The sequence below is a fragment of the Dicentrarchus labrax genome, unplaced genomic scaffold (genome assembly GCF_905237075.1).
Source record: "Dicentrarchus labrax unplaced genomic scaffold, dlabrax2021, whole genome shotgun sequence".
NCBI lineage: Eukaryota > Metazoa > Chordata > Actinopteri > Moronidae > Dicentrarchus > Dicentrarchus labrax.
In genome coordinates this window covers 1,528,914-1,551,145 of record NW_026136722.1, presented here as the reverse complement: position 1 = coordinate 1,551,145, position 22,232 = coordinate 1,528,914, and the positions used below count along the sequence as shown (strand labels likewise).

The 22,232-nt window shown below is 40.4% G+C and overlaps 3 protein-coding genes across 5 annotated transcripts; all 3 read right to left on the bottom strand.

Moving 5' to 3' along the window:
- Nucleotides 1-495: 495 nt before the first annotated feature.
- Nucleotides 496-8,479, bottom strand: rabep2 (rabaptin, RAB GTPase binding effector protein 2). Of its 2 annotated transcripts, XM_051388170.1 has the most exons (12): nt 8,293-8,479; nt 6,377-6,532; nt 5,077-5,159; nt 4,613-4,987; nt 4,291-4,386; nt 4,064-4,162; nt 3,515-3,628; nt 2,596-2,674; nt 2,449-2,460; nt 2,030-2,184; nt 1,465-1,581; nt 496-1,343 (listed from the first exon to the last, which is right to left on the bottom strand). In XM_051388170.1, exons 1-12 carry the CDS (start codon nt 8,315-8,317, stop codon nt 1,239-1,241), a joined length of 1,416 nt encoding a protein of 471 aa, XP_051244130.1. In that variant the 5' UTR covers nt 8,318-8,479; the 3' UTR covers nt 496-1,238. The 2 variants fall into 2 exon arrangements, with proteins under 2 accessions (XP_051244130.1, XP_051244131.1); XM_051388171.1 differs by lacking the exon at nt 6,377-6,532.
- Nucleotides 8,480-10,601: 2,122 nt separating this feature from the next.
- On the bottom strand, nt 10,602-16,591 carry si:ch211-11k18.4 (uncharacterized). The gene is made up of 12 exons (XM_051387265.1): nt 16,235-16,591; nt 15,551-15,662; nt 15,073-15,166; nt 14,739-14,793; nt 14,238-14,378; nt 13,478-13,638; nt 12,984-13,082; nt 12,717-12,862; nt 12,341-12,512; nt 12,129-12,241; nt 11,467-11,551; nt 10,602-11,376 (listed from the first exon to the last, which is right to left on the bottom strand). The coding sequence occupies exons 1-12, from the start codon at nt 16,350-16,352 to the stop codon at nt 11,317-11,319; spliced, it is 1,356 nt and encodes a 451-aa protein (XP_051243225.1). The 5' UTR covers nt 16,353-16,591; the 3' UTR covers nt 10,602-11,316.
- Nucleotides 16,592-16,895: 304 nt separating this feature from the next.
- Nucleotides 16,896-21,724, bottom strand: nudt9 (nudix (nucleoside diphosphate linked moiety X)-type motif 9). 2 transcript variants are annotated; one of them, XM_051387262.1, is made up of 8 exons: nt 21,526-21,724; nt 20,617-20,907; nt 20,348-20,437; nt 19,709-19,795; nt 19,491-19,602; nt 19,109-19,255; nt 18,932-19,016; nt 16,896-18,791 (listed from the first exon to the last, which is right to left on the bottom strand). In XM_051387262.1, the coding sequence occupies exons 1-8, from the start codon at nt 21,621-21,623 to the stop codon at nt 18,646-18,648; spliced, it is 1,056 nt and encodes a 351-aa protein (XP_051243222.1). In that variant the 5' UTR covers nt 21,624-21,724; the 3' UTR covers nt 16,896-18,645. The 2 variants fall into 2 exon arrangements, with proteins under 2 accessions (XP_051243222.1, XP_051243223.1); XM_051387263.1 differs by lacking the exon at nt 21,526-21,724 and adding an exon at nt 21,417-21,495.
- Nucleotides 21,725-22,232: the final 508 nt, after the last annotated feature.

Here is a 22,232-nt window from a genome sequence, read left to right as displayed (position 1 = left end):
CAGGAATAATAATGTGGTCAATGACAACCAGTGAACCTGGTGTGACTGAAAACAGAAAACAGAAGAAGAAACCTTCTTCCAAATATTTAACTTTAAGAACAATTTGCCCCGCTTAACATATTACAGCTCTGTTCAGTAGCTATAAACAATTATGCATCATTTTAGAAATGTTATCATCTGTCTAAAGTTACCTACTTTATTTGATGATTTTCAACCTTTCATGACCTGTGACTCTTAGGCTGTATTCTGTATTAAAATGTGAAGATCATGCATTGTATTTCCAATTAAGTTGAATGAAATGATCAAGTTACAGTATATGAAACCCTATTTTATTATTTTATTCAATTATGTAGTTAAACAAATATATTATTATGCATATCAGTCCTATAAACTTCCTGACTGCATGGAGTTCTGAGCCCAGGGTTGAGAAACATTATCGTAGTACTGATGAACTGATGAAATCAAATGTTGAACAAAAGAAACAGACAGCCTGTCTTTACTTCTCAATATGTATTAACACAAAACAGACTGACGAGATATTACACCTCCACATTTCTTCATCGATTTTTACTTGTGTCCTCGTCCTCATCCAAATCAATTTGTCTAAAAGCGATCATGAGTTGTAGTTAGAAAAGGAATAGTTAACAATGCTAGGCTAGAATAAAAAGATGGCAAATTAATGCATATAATAAAATATCCCATCTGAAGTTCAGTTAATTTAGGAGAGTTTCTCTACTTTATAGCTCTTCATTATTGCACTGTTATCCATTGCTTTCAGAGGTCCTTCTTCACAGAAAAAGTTTGCATGGGGATTGATTGTGTAATTTGAATATCAATTACTGATACAGTGTAAAAAAAGTGTTGGACTGTCGAGTGTTTTGCTGGAGTCATGTCAGTTTTATCTACATAATACATTTACATATGTTTTAATACAGGAATAAACGTGTTACTGGATGTAAGAAAAAGGGAATGTTGTGTCTCCAAAGCATTCAAGGTTCATCAAAAATCACTTTGGTCACTAAGAAACAGTTCCGGTGACACCAAACCATCATCTCTGAAACATACAAAGGAGTAATGCCTCTTTAGGAGTATCCATCCAATGTTACCAGTGCTAGCAGCACCAGCTGTGATAATCCCAGTGGTCACGACATGTGGCAATGGTTAGTTGGCCCTTATTGGTCACTCTTGGGATGTTTTCTCTTGGTCTGTGCTCTTTGGTTCCAGTGTGACTGTATAACTCACGAGGCATCTGCAGGAGGGGAACCAGCTTCACTGACTCCCTCTTCCAGGATTTCCTTGACTTGTTCAAAACTCTCAGCCTGCCGAATTAACTCCAGCTTCACCTTTACACAGAGAGAGAGAGAGAGAGAGAGAGAGAGAGAGGTCAGTTTTAACAACTTCATTCAAGTTCAACCATCACTACTCCACTCAAGCTATCTCCTACAACTGTCCTTAGCCTCTTACCTGCAGTGACTGGGAGAGCTGGACAAAGTCCATCTGTACAGTCTGGCTGGTGTCGACCTGGGAGCGCAGACTGATGACTTGGCTACGCAGCTCCAGACACTGCTGCTGCAGCGCCGCCTGACAGCCACAGAGAGAACAGTCAAATGAGATGTCTGATATGCAAATGTATACTTTAGCAACTCCTAGTGGCAGTATCAACAAAACATTCTTCAGTGGATGGAGTTGCTCAGTTGTCATGGAGAAGGTGGAGTTGTCATAAATGTGACCAAAGTATGGAATTTCAGCCGTGCTCATACAGTATTTGAGCTTGTAACCCTTTCTGTTCAAAGATGATAACTGAGCAACTCCATCTGCAGAGGAAGACCACAAGAGCTGGTTGATTGAAGTTGGAAATTTTGTTAAGATTAGCATTCCCAAGAATGAGACCAGCCCACTACAAACAGGATTCATCACCAGTATAAAGAACAGCGCTATATACTTCACTGAGGCACACAGACAGCAGTTAACAGTTCAAGCAACAACAGTAACAACTAAGTTTAGTGCTGAAAGAGCAGGTTGGATTTACTTTATCACTACTGAGGGCCTTGTTGGTGCTCTGCACATGAGAGAGTGCCACCCGCAGGGCTTCCAGTTCAGTGCGGCAGGCCAGCAGTTCAGCCTGCAACTGGTCCTTCTGGGCCTGGATCCTCTCTGTCTCTGTCTTCAGACTGGACAGCTGCACTGCAAACACAATCACATACAAGGCGGCTTAAAGTCTGTCCTAGGAGATCAGTCAGTGCACCATCAACAGAAAAAACACTGTGATTAAGGAAAATTACAGCTTATTACAAGTTTTCAGCCATCAGTATGGTTGCTCATGATAACACTGTACTCACCAACAGGGTTCAGAGGTTAAAGGTTAAAGAAATCTGAATTAAATGTAACCCTACACCAATCACAAGACCTACTAATTGGCTTAAAATAAAGCATTAGTTGTTCACTCACCTTCTAAAACCTCTGATGACAGTAGTTGCAGTAGGAGCAGGTAGGAGGAGAGAAAGGGAGAAAAAAAAATGTGTAAGCGTCACAACGGTCAGTGTTGAAAACATGTCCATAATAATAATAATAATAATAATAATATAATCCACAGACCATTCTCCTCTGTCCGGGTGTCCAGCTGCTCCCTCAGGTTGACAATCTCAATGCGAAGACGCTCCTCACAGTGCGCCCCCTGCAGGTTAGAGTTCAACAATCAGCGCACACACTAACAATGCAAGCAGATAGATAGATAGATACTTTATTTATCCTCAGGGAAATTCAAGCTACACAGACACACATACAGTAACTATAACTAAAACTATAAATTAAAAAAAGTACATATATCTGTATATATCATATCTACTTTGCGCATGTGTTGTGGTTGTCTGCCAGAAGTTGTCATAAATTGACTTTCTATCAGTTTTTACCACACACTTTTTAGATCTTGGTGGTTTTTAACTATATATTTTAACCAGATGAAGGATTGTAGTTATTGGACGTCTCTGTAAGTGACACGGTGAGCTAACATTAGCAGCATCAGCGTCGGAGAAACAATGATTTTTAAGATGAAACTACTTTATTCAGAGTTTGTACTGGTTTTGATCACTGGGTCTATTTGTTTTGGAGAGGAGGAGACCTCTGCAGATAATTCAGCTCCGGTATAAACCTCCTTCAGTGATGAACAGTGAAGGAATGCTAACCTTCATGATGTTAGCAAACAGAACCAAAGAAACCAAAGAAACCAAATAAACGTAAACTACCAACAAAATTGAACATGAACACACACAAATGCTTACAGTATAAGCACCTAACTAAAGGGAAGACACATAATCAAGTTCTCACAGGTTTATGTTGCCTTTACAATGCAATATGAAACTACACTTACGCAAATAATGTCAAATACATTATTTTAAGTTTTTCTATAATCTGCGTTTATATGAGTTTTCAGAAAATGGGTTCCAAGTGAGTTTTCCTTGCCCTGCAATCGTGAAACAGATATACTGTAAATGAAACCCTAGAACGGTAATTGTACCTGAAGTGTTGGTGGGAATGATGAGCTGGACTCTGGTCCCTCATCCTCAACCTCCTCTCCTTTCAGTCTGGACAGCTCACTGCACATCTTCCTCTGGGAAAATGATAATTCTGCCTGGACACACAAATGCAGTTTTTAACACCTACTCCAACTGAGTAACATGGTAATAAATTGGCACACAAATACCTTACAGTATGGGTACTTATACAGACTTCCCAGAGGAATCAAGTGATTACTGCTGGTTGTATAACTGTGTGATGGATGAGTGAGGCATCATGCACATGGGCTACACATTTAAGGCAAATACACAATACGAAACACTTCTGTTCTTAGCTTTCTTTGATCAACGCCACTCACATATGTACAGTAAATGTATAACTGAAGCCAGCGGCTGCTTAGCTTAACATAAAAACTGATAACATGTTAATAAGACAGAGCTGAGCTCGCCTTTTCTGTTTCCACTCTTTATGACAACCTAAGCTAACCGACTGTAGCTTCCTATTTACAGTACAGACATGAGCATGGTATCAATTTAACTCTATCACTCACCAGCCGACTCTGGACTGCATTCTGTGATTGGCTAAAAGACTTCTGTAAATCCTGGAGTAGGGCCTCGGAAGTGTGGACCTGAGACTGGAGCATTGATACCTGAACACACAAACAAAGGAGTGTAAAATTCTGCAGCCATCATATCCACTCTGTCGTGTGTGTGTGTGACTGGCTCACTCTCTACACACTCGCTGCTGTATACGCACACTCAGAGCAGTGCTGTTCACCTGTTTGTGTGTGTGGTTCGTCTGTGTATCCAGTTCTCTCTCCAGCTCCTCCTTCTCAGCCTCCAGCCGACTCACCTCCCCTCGCAGCTCTGACACCTGCCCAACACAGCACACCTTTATTACACTGCAAAGTCATTTGGTCAGACTGAAAACCTAAATTGCACAGATTGGAGTGTGAAGATGCTTTTTTTCTATTGCTATACAATAAGGTGTATTTGAACTAAATTTCAACATGTGGATTTGTGTCTATAAAAGACGCAATGATTCAATAAAAGTGTAAAACCTAAGCTTTGAAACATATATCATAGTTTTAAATCTGTACCTGAGCATTGAGTGCATCCCAGTCGCTGTGCGTGACCAGCCGGTGTCCAGCTGGCGGCAGGTAGATGGCTTCAGGCACCAAAGTTCCTGTGGAGACCAGAGAGTCGGTGTCGTCCTGAGCGTGGAGTTTTCTGGGCAGAGAGGGCGTGTCTAAGGAGAAGGAGGACAACGAGGCCGAGTCGCAGTGTCGCAATGAAAAATACCCTTCTGCCGTAAGTGCTGTCCCTTCTCCCTCCGCCGCCTCGAGCTCCGCTGGTTGGTTGTGCCTCCTGTCTGTCGATGCCGTGGCCTCGGCCTCTGTCTGGCTGTTGGTGATCGGGGATCGGGAGTCATTGCTGGCGACTTCTGCATCCATCCTGGCTCTCCTTCCACTGGTCTAACAGGTAGAGGAAAAACAAACAGTGGGATTAAACCCCAACACTTGGAGAAAAATATGTGAAAGAACATACAAAGTCAAACACTGACCACAGACTGTCCACTGGCTCTCTTCCACTCCACAGGCTGAGACTGAAGAACTGCTATTCTGGCCTCGTACTGCGCTGCTGTCTCTGTAAACACAACAGCACAATCAAACAACGATGAAACCACTTAATGTGTAACCCCTGTGTAAGCTTTTCCCAGTCCTCTCCCAACCTTTTACCTTTACCTACCACATTTTAGTCTGCTCATTCTGAATTTGTATCAAGTGTTTAACTAATGCTACAGATTGAAAGTCAACAGGATGATGATAAATATTATTTTAGTCATTTGAAAACACAAAGAGGAAACAAACACCAAAACCAAAAACCATAGAGCTGTTTAATTCCCACATATTCCCAGATACTGCTTGTGTATGCATTTACTGGAAGCACAATGACTTCTTTTACACTCAATATGTTCAAAAGTCTTAAATATGCTGTGGTATTCAGAAAGCACTTGAACTGCAGGTTCCACTTTTTCTTTAGAGCTTTTAAAGGCCCGGTATCTCAGTACATATCTGACTGGATTGAAAGATAAAAGTCAAGGTCTCTCGGGTCCTCTAAACAGGCGTCTCACTTGTTAAATGAAAGCTATGAAGGCTGCTTATATCCAGACCTCTTATCAAAGCAGGCTTATCTTCTCTTAAAACTGTGTTACATGCACAACTATATTTTCCTGCTTGAACTTATATATGCTTTCATTCATCATATGCTGTTACTGTATTTATGTTAAGTACTTGGAGTTTGTCCAACAATGAGATGGTAATCTCTGACTCTCTTACTTACAGCTATTAGCAATTTCTTGGGAACATTTACTGAACAGAGTAAGTTATTGAGTTCTTTGAAAAAGAAAATATCATGGCAGAGTGTGCTGTGATTTACAATACTGTGGCAAACAGCAGAGAGTAGGAGACGCAGCTTTCAGCAGTGTCCTCAGGAATTGGTTGACGTTGTGTCTGCTAAATTATTTGACATAGAATATTAAACTTAAATATTCTTTAATAAAGTTATTTAAGAAAAAAGTCTCCTGAGTACCTTTGCAGAGTCATATCGGTGCAAAATGGACATATAGATATATTTTCCTTCCAGCTCAAAGGTTCACCATATTGTCAGCCATATTGGTAATCGGTGAATTCTCTCCTTCTACAATCGGTATCAGTGTCAACAATCCAATATGGGTCAGAAACACACTATTCTTATCACACACATGTAAACATGCAGACACAGCCAAACACACACACACACACACACACACACACACACACACACACACACACACACACACACACACACACACACACACAGACCTCTGAGAGCCTCCTGCAGAGACTGGATCTCTTGATCACATTGTTTTTGAAGCTCTGCTAGTTCCTCCTGTTTGCTCAGTTCACAGATCGTCGCCACACCCTCCCAGTGTTTGACCTGAGCTCGGCACTCGGCTAGCTGGGCCTGCAGGCCGGCCTCTGAAAATTAAAAACAGGTTGCTGTGTTTTGCCTTCGTTACGTTGTTTTAAATATGAAAAGACAGACAAACAGTGAGTATCATGATTAAAAGGAATCTACTAGCAATCAGACCTAAATACCTTATTATAAGATAAGAAGCTCATCTGTTGTCACTAATCTATCTACTGAGACCTTTGCAACAAGCAACTCTAAATTCCTTGTGTTGTGAAGCTGCAAAGTATGTTGTAAGTATGTCATCCTTGTTAGGTGTGCACTTAGGTTGTATAGCTATCTGAAAGTGGCATACAAATCCTTTAAATATACAGTTCTACCAGTGATGTAATAGTGTTTGTGTATTTTTTTCAAGGATTAGGCCTTAAATGACACCACCTGACACAATTGTTAGTTGTTTGAGTGGATGACAGGGCACATAACCAGTTAATAACAATGTTTAGTACACTGTGAGATCAATGAGGAGAGTGAACCCTATCTATATTTGATTTTAAAGTGTCCAGTGTGTAACATTTAAAAGATCTATTGGCAGAAATGGAATATAATATTCATAGGTATGTTTTCATTATTGTATAATCACCTGAATATAGGAATCTTTATGTTTTTACTACCTTTAAATCAGGTGTTTTTATCTACACACGCCACGGGTCGCCCTCTCTGGAGCTTGCCATGTTGAACTGCCATGTATCTACAGTAGCCCAGAGGGGACAAACACTGGATCTAGATACGGGTGTTCGTGTTTTTTGTGGCCACTATAGTTTCTCCTTTGTGTGTGGAAGAGGAGGGTGACACGACAGAGTTGTGATCTGCAACTACAGCGCTAGATGCCACTGAATCCCACACACTGGACTACACACAATTATTGTCTTCTGATGTCACTAAATAAAACCCAGTAAGTAGCTTTAACCCCCAAACTAGGCTTACACAGTGGATGAAGGCAACAAAAATGAAATTGAAACTGAAAATGTACAGTGTGTTATCCAACTGTTAAAGCCTGGGGTCTGTTAGACCACAGAGAGGTGAGGAACAAACTGCTGTGAAACGAGGAGTAACAGAACTTCAAATGCTGTGTTAAAAGTCTAAAAATGCATTGTATTTAATAATGGGTAACAGCACAACAGGTGTAATGTCTCTGTTTCCGTAGAGTGCCTTTGAACCATCAGTCCAAAATCAGGTTCATAAATGTTTCTCTTAATATAAGAGGGAAAGACAGACTCTAAACACCTCATTAGGGTTTACTGGTTGATGCTGTCATTGTCTGTTACTGTTGGTCAACATGTTTAGGACCTACAGTTGCGACAAGTCTCAAAAGAGATGAATTTATTGAAACAAATATGGCATAAATAGGACACTAGTAAAGGTGAAAGAGAGCTGTCACATTGAGTTAATGTATTCATGCTGAAGAAGGTTAAACTCACTTTGGTCTGCAGCATTGACAGTCTACTGGACCCCCCCTTTGGTGGTGTATTAGAGGACCCCCGGAGCCCAGTTTGGACACAAGTAGCGTAAAGTGTGAGCTAGCAGCTAGCACCGCCCGTTCATGTCTATGGTCAACGATGCTAACAGGCCGTCTAACGCTATCTGACCCGAGCTGCTGCCACGGCAACAGGTTCCAGTGTCTGAGACAGACGAGCAACAAGTTAACGTTAATGTTTACTGACGCTCAGCTCGTAAAGAGGTCGCTATCTCCTCACAAACCCACCCCCGTGAGGTGAGAGGCAGATTAAAGTTTAACCAGAGGTTTAACGTTGCCGGTGTTTTATTTTACCTGAGTGTTCACCCTCGGAGCTCATCCTCTCGTCAGACAGGAGCTCACCGGCGGGGGACCGTCTATGAAGAGTCCCAGAGAGCTGCGGCAGCCATTGTGGACGAGCAGCGGGAGTTCAGTGTGGAAATGATCAGCGCAGTGTCAACTTCAGGAAACAACTTTCCCCGGTCTAAGCCTGCGGAAATCACGTCAACCTGTTTCCTGTTCACAAATACCTTCCCTCTTTGCCTTAACTTGGGCTCTTCTCGACTTTTGGGCTGCATTTACTGTTTATTTTTTAAATTGTGGTTAAATACCAATAAAATAGGTGAATGATTTGCTTTCTGTAAGTGCCACACCCTTTATGGACTTTACATATGCTGTCCACTGTTTGGTGACCACTGGAGGTCACTGGACCACATTTTGAACAACAGTCTGTATATGAAACCACATAATGTATGAAGTTAGTGAACTAATCAATACAGTGTTTTTATTAACGAGTTATTATAGTTCTGTATTTTTCCTCAGTTTTTATTTTTTTATTTTGGTTTTTAGTTCAGTTTAGTTTTTATTGTTTAGAAATAATTTGTTATTATTTATTAATTATAGTTCTGGTGTGTTAGTTTTTTTTTTTATTATAATATGCGGGGTATTTGTCAGGGCCCAGATTTAATGTAGACACCCCACTCTCAATAAACAAATGCACCAATGCCTCCTCATGCATGTTGACAGACTTTAAACTAAAAAGACATTTCCTGTAAATTATTATTTTATTTTAGTTAGTTTTGTAAGTACACAATATTGTTAATTAGTTATTTTTGTAAAGTCTAGTTTTTATTTTTATTTCAGTTAACTAAAACATTTTTCACACCTAGTTGTAGTTTTGACTTTAGTTTTAGTTAACTATAACAACATTGTAACATGCATGAATGACTGATTTAAAAAATAAATTTTTTCTCTTCCTATTCTGAGGGATCAACTATTTTTGCATTTGATTTATTTAATTTTTTGCCATTTTTTAACCTCTACAAATGAAAAGGTCAGAGTGAAGGCAGTGTAGTGAAGGATTCTTTATCTTGAAGAGTGTTGTGCTAGATCCACATTGATGTTAAAGGTTATACAGTCCTCTCTGCACAGCTTTTGTATTTTGGAGTAGCTCTCTGCAGGAGGCTGGGCTTTGTCATCATAAAAAACGTTTCTGTTCTGCTCTGTCGTGGCTCCATGTAAGTCGACCGCACAGAAAAACTAAAAATCAGCACAAAAATGAGTTTGCATGGAAAGGTGTCCTTCTCACAGAGCTAGTTGGAAGAGCAAAGTGCAAAATGAGCTTTGGCTGTTTGTTATCAGCTCTGGCAAGTCACTGGCCCTCACATTCTGCAATTTATTGTCCCTGCTGTGGCGAGCAGGTCACTTTTCATACTGCAGGTTGATATGATGAGTCCTCTGGTGTCCTTTACACAGAAAGACTTATGTAATCATCAACTTAAACTGAAATGTTTGTTCACTCGAGAGGGACTGTTTCATCACCCTTCTTCTGTGTAAAAGAGCAAGACACGATTTAAGTGATGAATGAACAAAAAGGTGAAAAATATAATCCCTGAAACTAGGAAACTGGATTTTATTAGCAGCAGCTTTGCAGTTCAGTCTTTCTGCACCTGCTTCCTTTGCTTGACAAAGGCATGAGTGCACAAGCTTTATAGTTTCCTGTGTTTGGCTTTCAATAAAAAACTCCACAGCATCTAAAATGACTTTTGTTCTCACCAAACTGGAAACCATTTGATATGGGGACGGCACACAAGTTGTTTTTGAGCTTCAAAGTTATCCATCTGTGATTATAGCAGAATCTGTACACCTACTGTACACACTGTGGCCAAAAATGAATTCTATTAATAGAATTGACTCAACTCGACTCTCTAGCCCTCATACTCTTACACACTCCTCTTCGATTTTCATCTCTTCATCTAGAAATCTGATATCTAGGGAAGGCAGACATCCTGCCTGTCTTATCTATTTGCAGTCAAACAGGGTGTGGCAATAACTAAACTGAAGCTAAGAATACAAAGAACAGATGTTTCAGCCATATACTTTGCTTATGGAAACTCTTCCCAAACCACACACATTTCTGTATTTTCAGATAATCTTGCCATCTTCAAATGCAGACTATAAAATAAAGATTTTCAAGAAAGGAGTCACACCTAAGAACAGAGGATGAACATCAGCTAATGCAAATCAAGGCTCAAGGAATTTACTCAGAACAAAGTTATGAAAATGTATTTAAATAGTTTTCAAAGATCAGAATAATTCTCAAGGAAAAGACTCCACCTCATATATTGAAGATTATTTTTTTTATTTAAGTCAGTTGTAATTAAAAACATGGTCACAATGTAGAACAGGAAAGTACAAAAAGTTGAATTAGTTATTGATTAAATGTTTGATTGCTAGCTCACAATCCTCATTTTTCAATATCAGTTGTGCGGACTAATTTAATATTCTACATGATGGCTAAACAGACATCCATGATGTAATACTACACAGTCAGGTACCGATATAAAAAGCTGGTGAAAGTCTTCAGAAACACTAGCTCATACAAAGTGACTCATGTAAAACAGTGCTATATGCCGTTCAACCAAAATACAATTTCTCTGATAAAGGAATATTATAAATACATTGCAGGTTTTTAAATATCTTAAAGTGGTATGAGCCTGAATTCCTTTGAGTGGAGCAGAGGCACAGAATACATGTATATTGAATGCTCACAACAAATAAGTGATTAGTAACAAAAGCTCACTTGCCATGAGCCCAAACCCTGCAACCTATCTGCAGGTAGTGTGGTTGAAGAGCTCAGAGGTAACGTCATCTAATAGGTAAACAGATTTTACAGTATCCAAAGCACCACAACGGCACCGTGTGCTTACAACTTTATCTCCGACACAGCATCCAGTGGTCAGAGTGACATGCAGGCTGGTGTGAAACCTTGGAAATGCTTTGATTTCATTTGTTCCTACGTCAATGTGGGGATGCTGAGTTGTGTATGTCTGTTTCTCTTTACAAGTCCATGTCCTGATCGCTGACGCTCTGGCGAAGGTATTCTTCATACAGCTTTTTCTAGAAGGAAAGAAAAGGACAGTTAAACACACCATGATATTTTTATTGCCAGTACCACCAGAGTCGGCCTCTCACTCTCACACACAATACCTTTTTGGTCTTGACCACCTCTTGAACGTACTCTAGCTTCTCCTGCAGTTGCCTTTTCTGTTTGCCTGACAGAGTTGATTGAGTCCTGCAAAGAATTGAGAGGGAAACGATGAGATTTGTCATCAACATACAAGCTGATGTTGGAAACATTTTTAACAAGTCCCAAAACCAAATGCATCATGTAACACAGATCATCTTCTTGATTCCACAAGTACATTTGGGAACTGAAAGTGTCACCGCTGCAGTAAAAAAAAAAAGGGGGGAGGGGAGTGAAAATGCAGTAAAATATTATATTATATTATATTATTACTATTAAGAAATACTATACAAATAGAAGCTGAAATTACAAGAATATGATGTACAGTAAAATAGTAGTGTATGTACAAAACTGTGTTATAGTTAGCTAACTAACCATTTTCATTATCAATTAATCTGCTGATTGTCCGTCTTCTGTGATTTATAAGCAGGTGATAAAGAAAGCAGCAAATTCTTACAGACATTCTCACAAACACTATTTGGCATTTACTGCTTCAATAATTATGTAAATTATTAAATTAGTTTATTATTGCAAATGTTTTTTTTTTTAATGAAAACCCTGGGATAAAAGGGTAAATTAAGACTGAGCATTTATATAAAATTTTTAAAAAATGGTATTCCCATACCTGAAGGAGAAGCGTGCGATGATGAGCAGGAGGAAGGAGAGGAGGACCAGTCCACCACAGCTGTAAAGCTGCTGCTCCACAGAGAGGGACTCAAACACTCTCACTATGGGATTCTGTGGATTACAAGAGCAGCTAAATTAGACTTCACTGCTTTATTTGTAGACTACACAACAATTACAACCCAACAGTGAGCAGTCGCTTAAAAGGCTCACCAGGTAGATTGAGAGGGTTTCTGTGCCCTCACGGCCCAGAGCCATGTCCAACAACTCCTGGGACAGAGTGCCCAGCACCAGTAAGGCCATCAGAGCCATAGGGACGCTGAAGCCCAGCAAGGTCAGGAAGCAGCTCTTACAGCGCGCCCGACGGTTCCCAACACTGGTCTGCCTGTGAGAGCAGAAGGTCATGGTTATTCTCTGAAGGCATCGCTGAATGATGCTGCTGCGGGTGTCCCACTGATCTGAGATATCTGCACAGGGGTCAACTAAACAATATTTAACTTAATTGTAGAGTAAAGTATGCAGGAGCTAGGTGAGGTTACTTCTTTGCATTTCAAATTGCAGTGTAACTCAAAGTGCTTCTGTGTGTTACCTGTCGTTGATGAGCGTATCAGTGATGGCCTCGCTGATGCGCTCACAGTCCTTCTCCAGGGAGTTCAGGGTATTCTGGACTGTATGGTTAATAGTTTTCTCAACGGTGCGACACACCTCCTCAATCTGGTTGACACAGCGACTTTGGCTGAGGACAGGAACACATAAAAAAAATTTAAAAAAACGGAATTACAAGTCAAGTCAAGGAAGCAGAAGTAAGAGTATGGCAAAGTGTACGATCACCTAGAACTCAAACTGCAACCTTTACCTTATTTGGATTAGGAATGTAGATGGTGGGCATGTCAAAACCACATTTGTTGAGTCCCGGTCTCTTGCAGAGCTCCTGGACAATCTGCATCATTACTCTCTGAGACAGCCAGTCACAAAAAGACAAAGAAATAACACAGGAGGAGAGGGACGAAAGATGTCAGTTCCTGTTTTTGAGTATCATTTAGATAGAGAATTTATGGAGCTGAATGTCCACTTACTTACTACTACTACTACTACTACTACCACCATCCTGCACTGGTAGAGACACAGGACAGCAGCTTTCAACTACCCACACACTTAAACCGTGAAAAGGACAGGTTCTATTTTAGGTTATCATTCGTCCTAGAGGGGCCTAGGCCTGACAATATAAGTACATAGATAAGTGAAAACTCTTTTTTTAAACTTCTACAAAGTTGTTTATATCAGGGGTATCAATAATGCATTTTTCTTTAACTGAATCAAGCTTTTAAACAGAGCTGTTGCTGTGCATACCTGTCTGTCCGACTCCCCCCCAGCCTCGTCAGCCTTGCTCAGGTAAAAACGCAGTCGATCCCCGTGTTTGTCATTCAGACTCTCCACAATGTTGAGGGTGCGCTTGCACAGAGCCTGACCCATGGGGTCAAAGAAGACCAGAATCAGGTCACAGAGATCACCTGAGAGTGACAGTGGGAAGGACTAAGGTTATTTTATGTTTTATTTAATAAACAGACTGAACACCTTTTACACAAAATCTATTGAATAATACATTGTTATTGTATTAAAAAGTATGCTAATGGAAGTGTGATATCACAGTGAACAACCTCTCTTTTTTTTTAAACATGGTTCTTATTTAGACATTTAGTTTCATCATACTGTAGCAATATGATTCCAATGAAATATGATCCACAAGCTTGAGCCATGCGCTTTGAGGCAATTGAGGTTAGCTTGCAAAGGAAGTGGTAAAAGCAGCAGCTAGAAAAAGCTCACTAATAGCATACAGGAGCGCACACGTCCAGTAAGATTTTAAAAGGGCCCTTAAGTAGCCAAGTTTATATTCTTTCATGTGTGAAAGCAAAGTCTGGTGAAGATGATGGATCATGAAACTAAATGTCTCTAAAGCAAGGCTATTTTAGTTCCAGTTCTTCAAAATTAGAAAATGCTTTTAACACTACCATTTACAATAACTCAGTGTCTCAACACCAGCTGCCACAAGGAGGAGACCCTTGATAACTACAGTGCGACAACAGATAAGATCAGTTAGTTAGCAACCCACCCAGCCACAAGATCACTTCATCCACATCAAAGGGATACTTCATATCGCCATCCACCAACCCTGGCGAATCCACAAATGTCACCAGGCTGAACCGTTTCTGTCGCGATGTGCAGATCTCTGTGCTCAAGTACTCTGAAACACCTAGAAATCGATTCAAAGAGACCCAACAGGTAGAACAATGTTTGATACTGATACACTTAACATTAAAATAAGACATTTTGCTGAACTATAAAATTAAATCCTCTATTTGGTTGTAAAGGAAACTGCGGCAGAAAAACCTGAATGTTTGTTTGAGTAACACAAGAACAGTGAGTGTGGGCCTCATGGCTGTATCAGTGCAGACAGACTATGTACAAGTAACATTCAAATGGACACACAAAGCAGCAAATCTCTCCATCAAAATACTGGGAATGTGGGAAGGGATCAGGGCTGCGGCCGCCTGAGGGGATGCAGTTTCATTACAGTGACTGGGAAGGATTGGGGCTGCAGCTGAAATCTCACCTTTGAAGTGTTGCAGAGGCTTGAAGTGTGGATATAGATGGAGGGTGGCATTTCCCTAAAAGGAAAACAAGAACCAGATCAGCCGGAGAGAGTTTGTGAACCAGGTATCAGAATCTCCAGATGTACTTAAATCACTAGAGAGGAACTAATTTAAGTGAATGTAATAAGTCATTATCATGGGGAATGACTTAAAAAGGAAAGCTGCCATTAGCATTATGACTTGAACTTAACTTGTAACTGAAAAATAGTCAATGCTGCAACATGAGGAATATACCAAATATACACCTATTTTACAATAAATGACACCTTATTGTTTCTGTACTGTTGCACTCACTGTAAGAGATTCTCTCTTGCGTCCACTTGTAACAAAGCTGAAGCCCTGCGTCTCAATAGCCACTCCGGTGCGCTGGATGTGCTCTTCAACATACCTGACAACAACAAAGCATAACAAACTGAAACTACTGATAAAACAATTTAGTGGTGCACAGTGGAGGAGAAATATTTATTTATGTCAGTTGTCTAAAGTAAAATCAATGAAAACTATATCATTCACTAAAATCAATAGTCTGGTTCATACTTTATATTGGCTGACACAAAGATTACAGTAAACACTCACTCATACACTATGGACTGCATTTTATAGACTAAACATTCCTATATATTGCATGTTATATCTGTTATATCTTCTCAACATGCAGTTCTCTGTTGCGTGCTGTTTGTATTTCATTGTGTTGCATTGTTTTTCTAATCACTGAGTCGTCTGATGTTGGATGGACAGACTTGCTCTCTATGTTAAATCCAGTTTAACTTACCAGTTGATGAAGGAGCTTTTCCCAGCGGAGTGGTTGCCCATCAGCAGCACAGTGATCTTTTTCCTGGGCGGCAGCAACTTCACGCCAACAGATTCGGCTACGGAGATCAATCCTGGACAAAGACAAGAACATGATCCAAACAATCACTGATAAATACCTTACAACCGGTTCAATGGTTTTTAATAAAGTCAAGGGTCTGTGTATCTAACAAACATAAAGCCATCATGCTGCTGTGGAGGCACCTGTTGGACGGCCAGAGTCAAGTGCAAGCAAATGGCCTCAGACCTTTCAGTAGGAGTATTTATTCTTTAAAACAAACTGAGAAAGCATGCATGGCATTTTTTAATATTGCTGCACCATTTTATGGGTTCCCAGAATCCCTTTCTCTAGTGAGCTAAACAGCTACAGGACTACTTAAAAAGTATATTACAAAGTCGGTGACTCATCATTCCTTAATAACTTAACAAAGCTAAGCTGCTAGTGTAGCTCGCACCAACGCTGACTGGCTCCACGTCAGACAAATGAATCGATCAATCTGTGCCTGTTAACGTCAGCTAGCTAACAGTTAGCCGCCTTACCAAGTTAACGTTAGTTAGCTAACCCCCGGTCAGCAAACGGCGGGTTAACTTAACTTTATTACCAGATAGGTGAATGTTGGGGCTACTTCCAGGGAGGCCAACTCACCACTGTCGGGATCCGTGTACAGATGATGACAATCCCGCAAGATGCGCTCATCGCAGGACACACCGCCGGTTATCGAGTCTGCGTTTGCGGCGCTCCGGTTCTTGATTTTCCCGGACATTGTTAGACAGTGGTGGTTACTAAACTTCTGGAGAGACTTGTTCAAGCATCCAAAGTCAGCGACTCTCTGAACTAACGTTAGCTAACGAAGCAGGTTTGCCTTGTTTGAATCGCCCCGGTCTACTGAAACACGGGGTTGAAACGTACCTCGGCCACGTCGTCAGCTAGAGCGGCTTATGTCGCACAGGCTTTTGGGTAATGTAGTTCTTCCGTTGAATTAATGTAGTGTCATACATGTGCAGCACATGACAGGGATTTTTCTTCAGCCACACACTTAACTTAATAATACGAAAATAACACAGTGGACAATGAACAAATGTTTGTTTTCGAAATTAAAAGTATGTTTCCATAATTATATCATTATTATTATTATTATTATTATCATCATTATTATTATTATTATCATTATTATCATTAATTATTATTATTATTATTATCATTATTATCATTAATTTTTATTATTATTATCATTATTAGAGTATATTACCCATTAAAAGTTGTCCCTTTGTCAATGGAATTTGTTAAAAAAAGAAGACATAAAACGAATCATTTAATTTTTAATGGTTTTGTAGTACTTTATACATCTACAGCTTTGCGTAATCATTTTTGAATACACATGCTGTATGAGAAAATACACAAATCCACTCAAAAATATATGATCATTTACAATTTCAAGTAAGTCTAATGAATAAGAAAAAAACACAAGATCTCTTTGGTGTCAGACACTTTCACAGAAATTTAGTGCAAGGTTAGTAAGTGGACACCTCTGGGTTCATTTTCACATTATACCACACAGAGACAAATCCAATCAGCAAAGCTGCATGTATAACATCAATCATAATATTGAAACCAAATTTGTTTCACTTCTCCAAGTGACAAAGCTGTCTCATTCTACCATCTACTCATTTTTGTCTTACAATAATCACAAGCCAATATCACTCATTAATAAGAACTCTGGAGGCAAAGGTTAGATGGTTTTGTGACGGGCAGGTTGTCAGAACGACTGGGGAAATGTGGATGGGAAATACTCTCCCTTCCTGCAACAATAAATTATATTAGTACTCCTACTGTAAATGCTCTAGTGGAGCTGGGAGAACTGGGAACAGTAGATCCTCACCACACACAGCTGCTGGTATCATACCTTAATATAAATGAATTTCACGTCACGCAGCTAAATAAAAAAGGCTGATAGGATTTGTGGCGCACCCTAGACCTGTTGTGAACCTAATTCAACTAAGTTTTTCTTGTATGAGGTTTCTACTCAATAAACCCAATTACAGCAACAATCATCTCCCTTTCCAGTAAGTCCCTGGTGGAGATAGCATACTGAAGGTTCAGATCACATCTTAAGAAGAAGACTCTTTGTTATTGCAAAGTAATGAACATCAGGATTATGCAGCTATCTCTCATTATTAAAACTAATATAAACTTGGTTGTCCGTTGATGACAGAAACATCCATGTGTTAGTGTTTGCATCCTGAATCCTAACAGATACAAACTATCTCATGTGAGACCCTCCATCCCGGCTTCATCACAAAGTATACCCAGCAGTGAGATGACACGTACTGATGTGTTTCGTAAGGCAAGCTGTTGAGTGTGAAATGGCCTTTGCTTCCACCGTCTGTTACCACTTGAAAACATGTTCGTCCTCTAGCTTCAGCCTGTCTGTGCTCTGATTCAGTGGGCTGTGTGGGAAGCTCCAGCACATCTTCATATTATACTCGCATATAAAGATCAAAGTGAGTCTACACTTTTTCATTTTGGTAGCCCCCATCCCCCCATTCACTCTTAAATTAATGTAGTACGTGTTATAATCAGCCGCTCATTGTGTTTGTTCTCACATGATCACGGTGGGTTAATGTGATCTTGTTAACATTGAATACATTAGCATAATTTCTGCCAGCAAAAATAACGTGGTGTGCCATTCAGCAGCGTCTTGGACAAAGCTCAACACAAGACTATAAAATGGTCTCATGTTGAGCTTTGTCCAAGCAGTGAGTCAAAAGCTCTATTCATGAAAACTGCAGCCAAGCTTTCAACCTGTTAGTTCATTCACTTCATAAGTTCTTCTTTATCAGTCTAAAACGTCATATTGCTGTATGTTGTACAGAGGACATGCGTACAAGTGTCAAACTAGGTGCATATAAGGCTTTCATAATTACAACTACGATTATTATGTTTAAATTAGTGAGGGAAGAATCACATTGGTTAAGTGCACTGTCAGTAAACAGAGAGCAATGTGGCTCTTAATGTTTCCTTCATCGTCATGTCAGAATAGAGTCTTTCGTCCCTAGTTACCAGTGGGCCTTCCTCTCTTTGGCAACCAGCTTCAGGAAATCGGAATGACTCGCATAGAGCGGGAAGGACGAGTCAACATCAACCCACTGGACCTGTCCTGCGTCATCGCCAGCTTGCAGCGGCAGCTCGCTCACACTGTCGCCTGCAGTGACAACAAAGATATGTCATTACCCATCCGACACACCGTGCTATCTGTTGTCTCCAGAGACAAAATGGCGACTTATTATAGTCCTTAAGAACTACAAAAAGAAAAGAATAAACATTCTTCCTAATTACTGATACCTGATTCATCATGGTAGTTGACAGCGACGGTCTCCATCCAAGCATTGTCAGTGTTTCTAGGATCATCCACATAGCCTTTAAAGACCTGAAGAAGAAAAGAGATATTAGTTTTGCTCAGAGAGGCACTTGTTGAATAAAATGTGACAGTAAGCAAGCGATCGGGTGTCAGTTGCTGACCTGAAACCCTGTCGATTTGAAGAGTTTGGTGATGCGTTCATGGATTTTTGCTCTCTCTGATGGCGGGACTGCCAACGAGTTCAATGCTTCTTCCGAGAACTCCCGCTGCAGCGTGAGAGAGACGTGCTCCCCTGGATCTACCATCCCCTACAAAACAAGCACACACACACACACACACACATGAACAAGCAAGTCACAGAAACATCTAACATACCCAAAACCACTCAAACTGTCTTAGCTGTGGATTCATTTTTGTTGTCCCTGAGTAATCTTGAATAGCTGTGTTTTAATGAAAAGCAAGGTAGCACAAGCTGGAGACACAAAGTGAATAACAACACACATCATCAATAAAGCTTGAAAAAGAAATGTATAAGCCACTGACCCCAGGAATGGCCCACTCCCCACAGTCTCTCCTCTTGATGGACACAAACTGCAGGATAGGCAGCTTGGAAACTGAGTGATGCATCTTTGCTCTTTGCGCATCTACTTTCCATCTAGCAGAGAGTGTTAATAAAAAAAAGTTTGTAACTAAATTCAATGATGAACAACAGTTAGCAAGTATCTGGATAATACAGATTTGTAAAGTAAAGAAAAAGTTACCTGCTGACGATGGGATCTGCTGCGTGATTGGGTCCCCATCTTCCCAGCAAACCTCTGCCAGTCAACCCTGTGCGTCCATGAGGATTTCTAAATGAGTCAAAAGTAAATGTACAAATGTATTTATTTAAAATGTGTTAAAAGTATTACTTTAAAAGCTCAAAATGAACACAACAGAACATAGAAACATAGAGCTTTATAGACCAAGAACAAGTGCTCACAGGCCTTCCCGGACCAGTCATCCTGACATGTTTGTGCATTAGCTTCATTAAGTAATGTCTTTGATATTAACATTTCATGAAATAGATCCCGGTAATGTGAAAGAGTTGCTTATACTACTGATCCTTCTGAGAATCATCATACCGGACAACAGCTCTGTGCAACTACAGCTAGATGTCAAAGTAAGGAAGGAAGTTAGGAAAGTATTTGCAAACACATTAGCAGAAATACATTGGCTGATATACTCTTGTTGCGGTCACTTTCTTTTTGAGTTTACTTTCTACCCTTGAATGCTTAAAAATGACTAAATGCACATGTGAACTACCTGTTTTTGACAAACCAACCCCATTGACAGTGACTGGTGATATCTACATTTCAGGGAAACTCTGTAGGAACCATTTCTCCTGATACTTGATAACTTACAGGGGCTTTCCCTTTTCCGTTTTGTAGTTGCCGTCAAAGCTCGTCCGGTCCACAGCACCATCCACAGTGTTGAACTGTGGAGAGAAGGAGCTGCGAAACAAGCAGAGGTCATCACAATGCCATGAATAAAGTACAACTGATCTTCAACAGTCAGAATGTCTCACAACAGCCAAATAACAAATATTTTGGACTATATAAGTCAACTGATACAGCTCATTCAACATACAGCACAGACCTTGACTCAATGCAGTCAGGTATGTGTTGCTCACCCAATATCAGGATCCGCCCATGCTGGCTTCCTTAATACTGCTGGGTCAGTGTAGCTGACTGGATTATATTGCGGCCAGTCCTGGCTCCAGTGCACCTTGTCATCAGGCACGGGAAAACGCTTGATTTTGGACCCTGGATACACGGGACATCTAGACTGAACATGAGGCGCCGCTGAGGATGGCATCGTCCACACACTAGTCACGAAGTGGTTACAGCAACTGGTACTGATGGGTCTGGTGGTATGACTGGTTCTGGTCAAAGGATGGGACAGTGAGCAGGAGACAGCTGGTCTGCAAGGAGGGAAACATGAGACATGGAAATCCAGTAAGTCTCGGTCTGCCTTCCCTGCAGCAGCGTGGTCCCAGCACCACCTCACATGCACTCTTATTAAAAAACATACATCCATTTCAAACCCCTTCAAGTTATGACAGCCTAAATCCTCTGTCACACACTGACAACACATATGTTCAGGAAGAAAACAAACTTAATTGATTGTCACCAGAGCATATCGTGACCACAGGGTGAAAGCTACTGTTACACTGCAATACACATCTGTTGACTACAGTAATAATGGTTCACTTGAAGACCTAACTCTGAATGATTATTTGTTGAATTTTGTTTGATATTACATTTCATATCCATGTGATAGTCAATTCAATGGAAATAAAGCTTAATATAGTGTACATTTACATCATAGCTAATGGATGTCTACTCTATTACTGACTTCAATCACACTATAGCTCTGCTAATAATGTCAGTGGTCAGTGGCTTTGACATTTATAGCTCCTGCAGCACATACCTACGTCTGCTTTTGGATTGTAGTTTTAGCTTACAGCTGAAACTGTCATATAACGTAAACTGGCCATAGCTTTTAGTTCATATTTTACAGCTAACATTACTGTCCTTACCCAACAGCGGAGGTACAGAAGGTATACGGCAGTCCGAGGAGAGTGAGCGTAACACGAAGTCGGCCGATCAGGTCTGGTCGCAGACGGTACTGTACCATTCCGTGAGGGAAATAAATCAAATGTACAGCAACAACCACAACATGCAGCGCCAAGTAACCAGGAAGTACACCGCCCAGCGCTGTGACGTCTGCAAAGGGGTGTGGTTACAGCAGTCGCACTCGTTTCCATGGTGATACTATTTCAGCGACTGGCGGTTATCTGTAAGAAAACACAAATGATTCATGTATTCATTTTGATATTAACTCCCTATATGTTAATATATTAATAACTTATGTGGCGCTTTGTTTAATCCCTCGACTTTTTATAACGTTAATGGTGATATAACAGTAAAGTACAAAAAGGCCTCACCTGTGGGCACAGTGCGAACATAACGTTAGTGAGCGCCACAGAGAGTGCACAGCCATTTATAAGACAACACTGGTGGTGTCCGGGGGGGGGATAATGACCGCATAAAAATAACGATAAAATAACAATTTGATGATAAAGTGTATTATTTCCGTTATTAACAGGCAGCATGCAACATATTTCGGCACGCCCACTCGCGGCTGCTGCGTGTTTATTTGACAGACTGCGCTTGTTTCGCTGTAACAATGGACAGGACTGGGCGGTGCCTGTAGACAACTGACGCGACTCCGCCCAAACAAGTC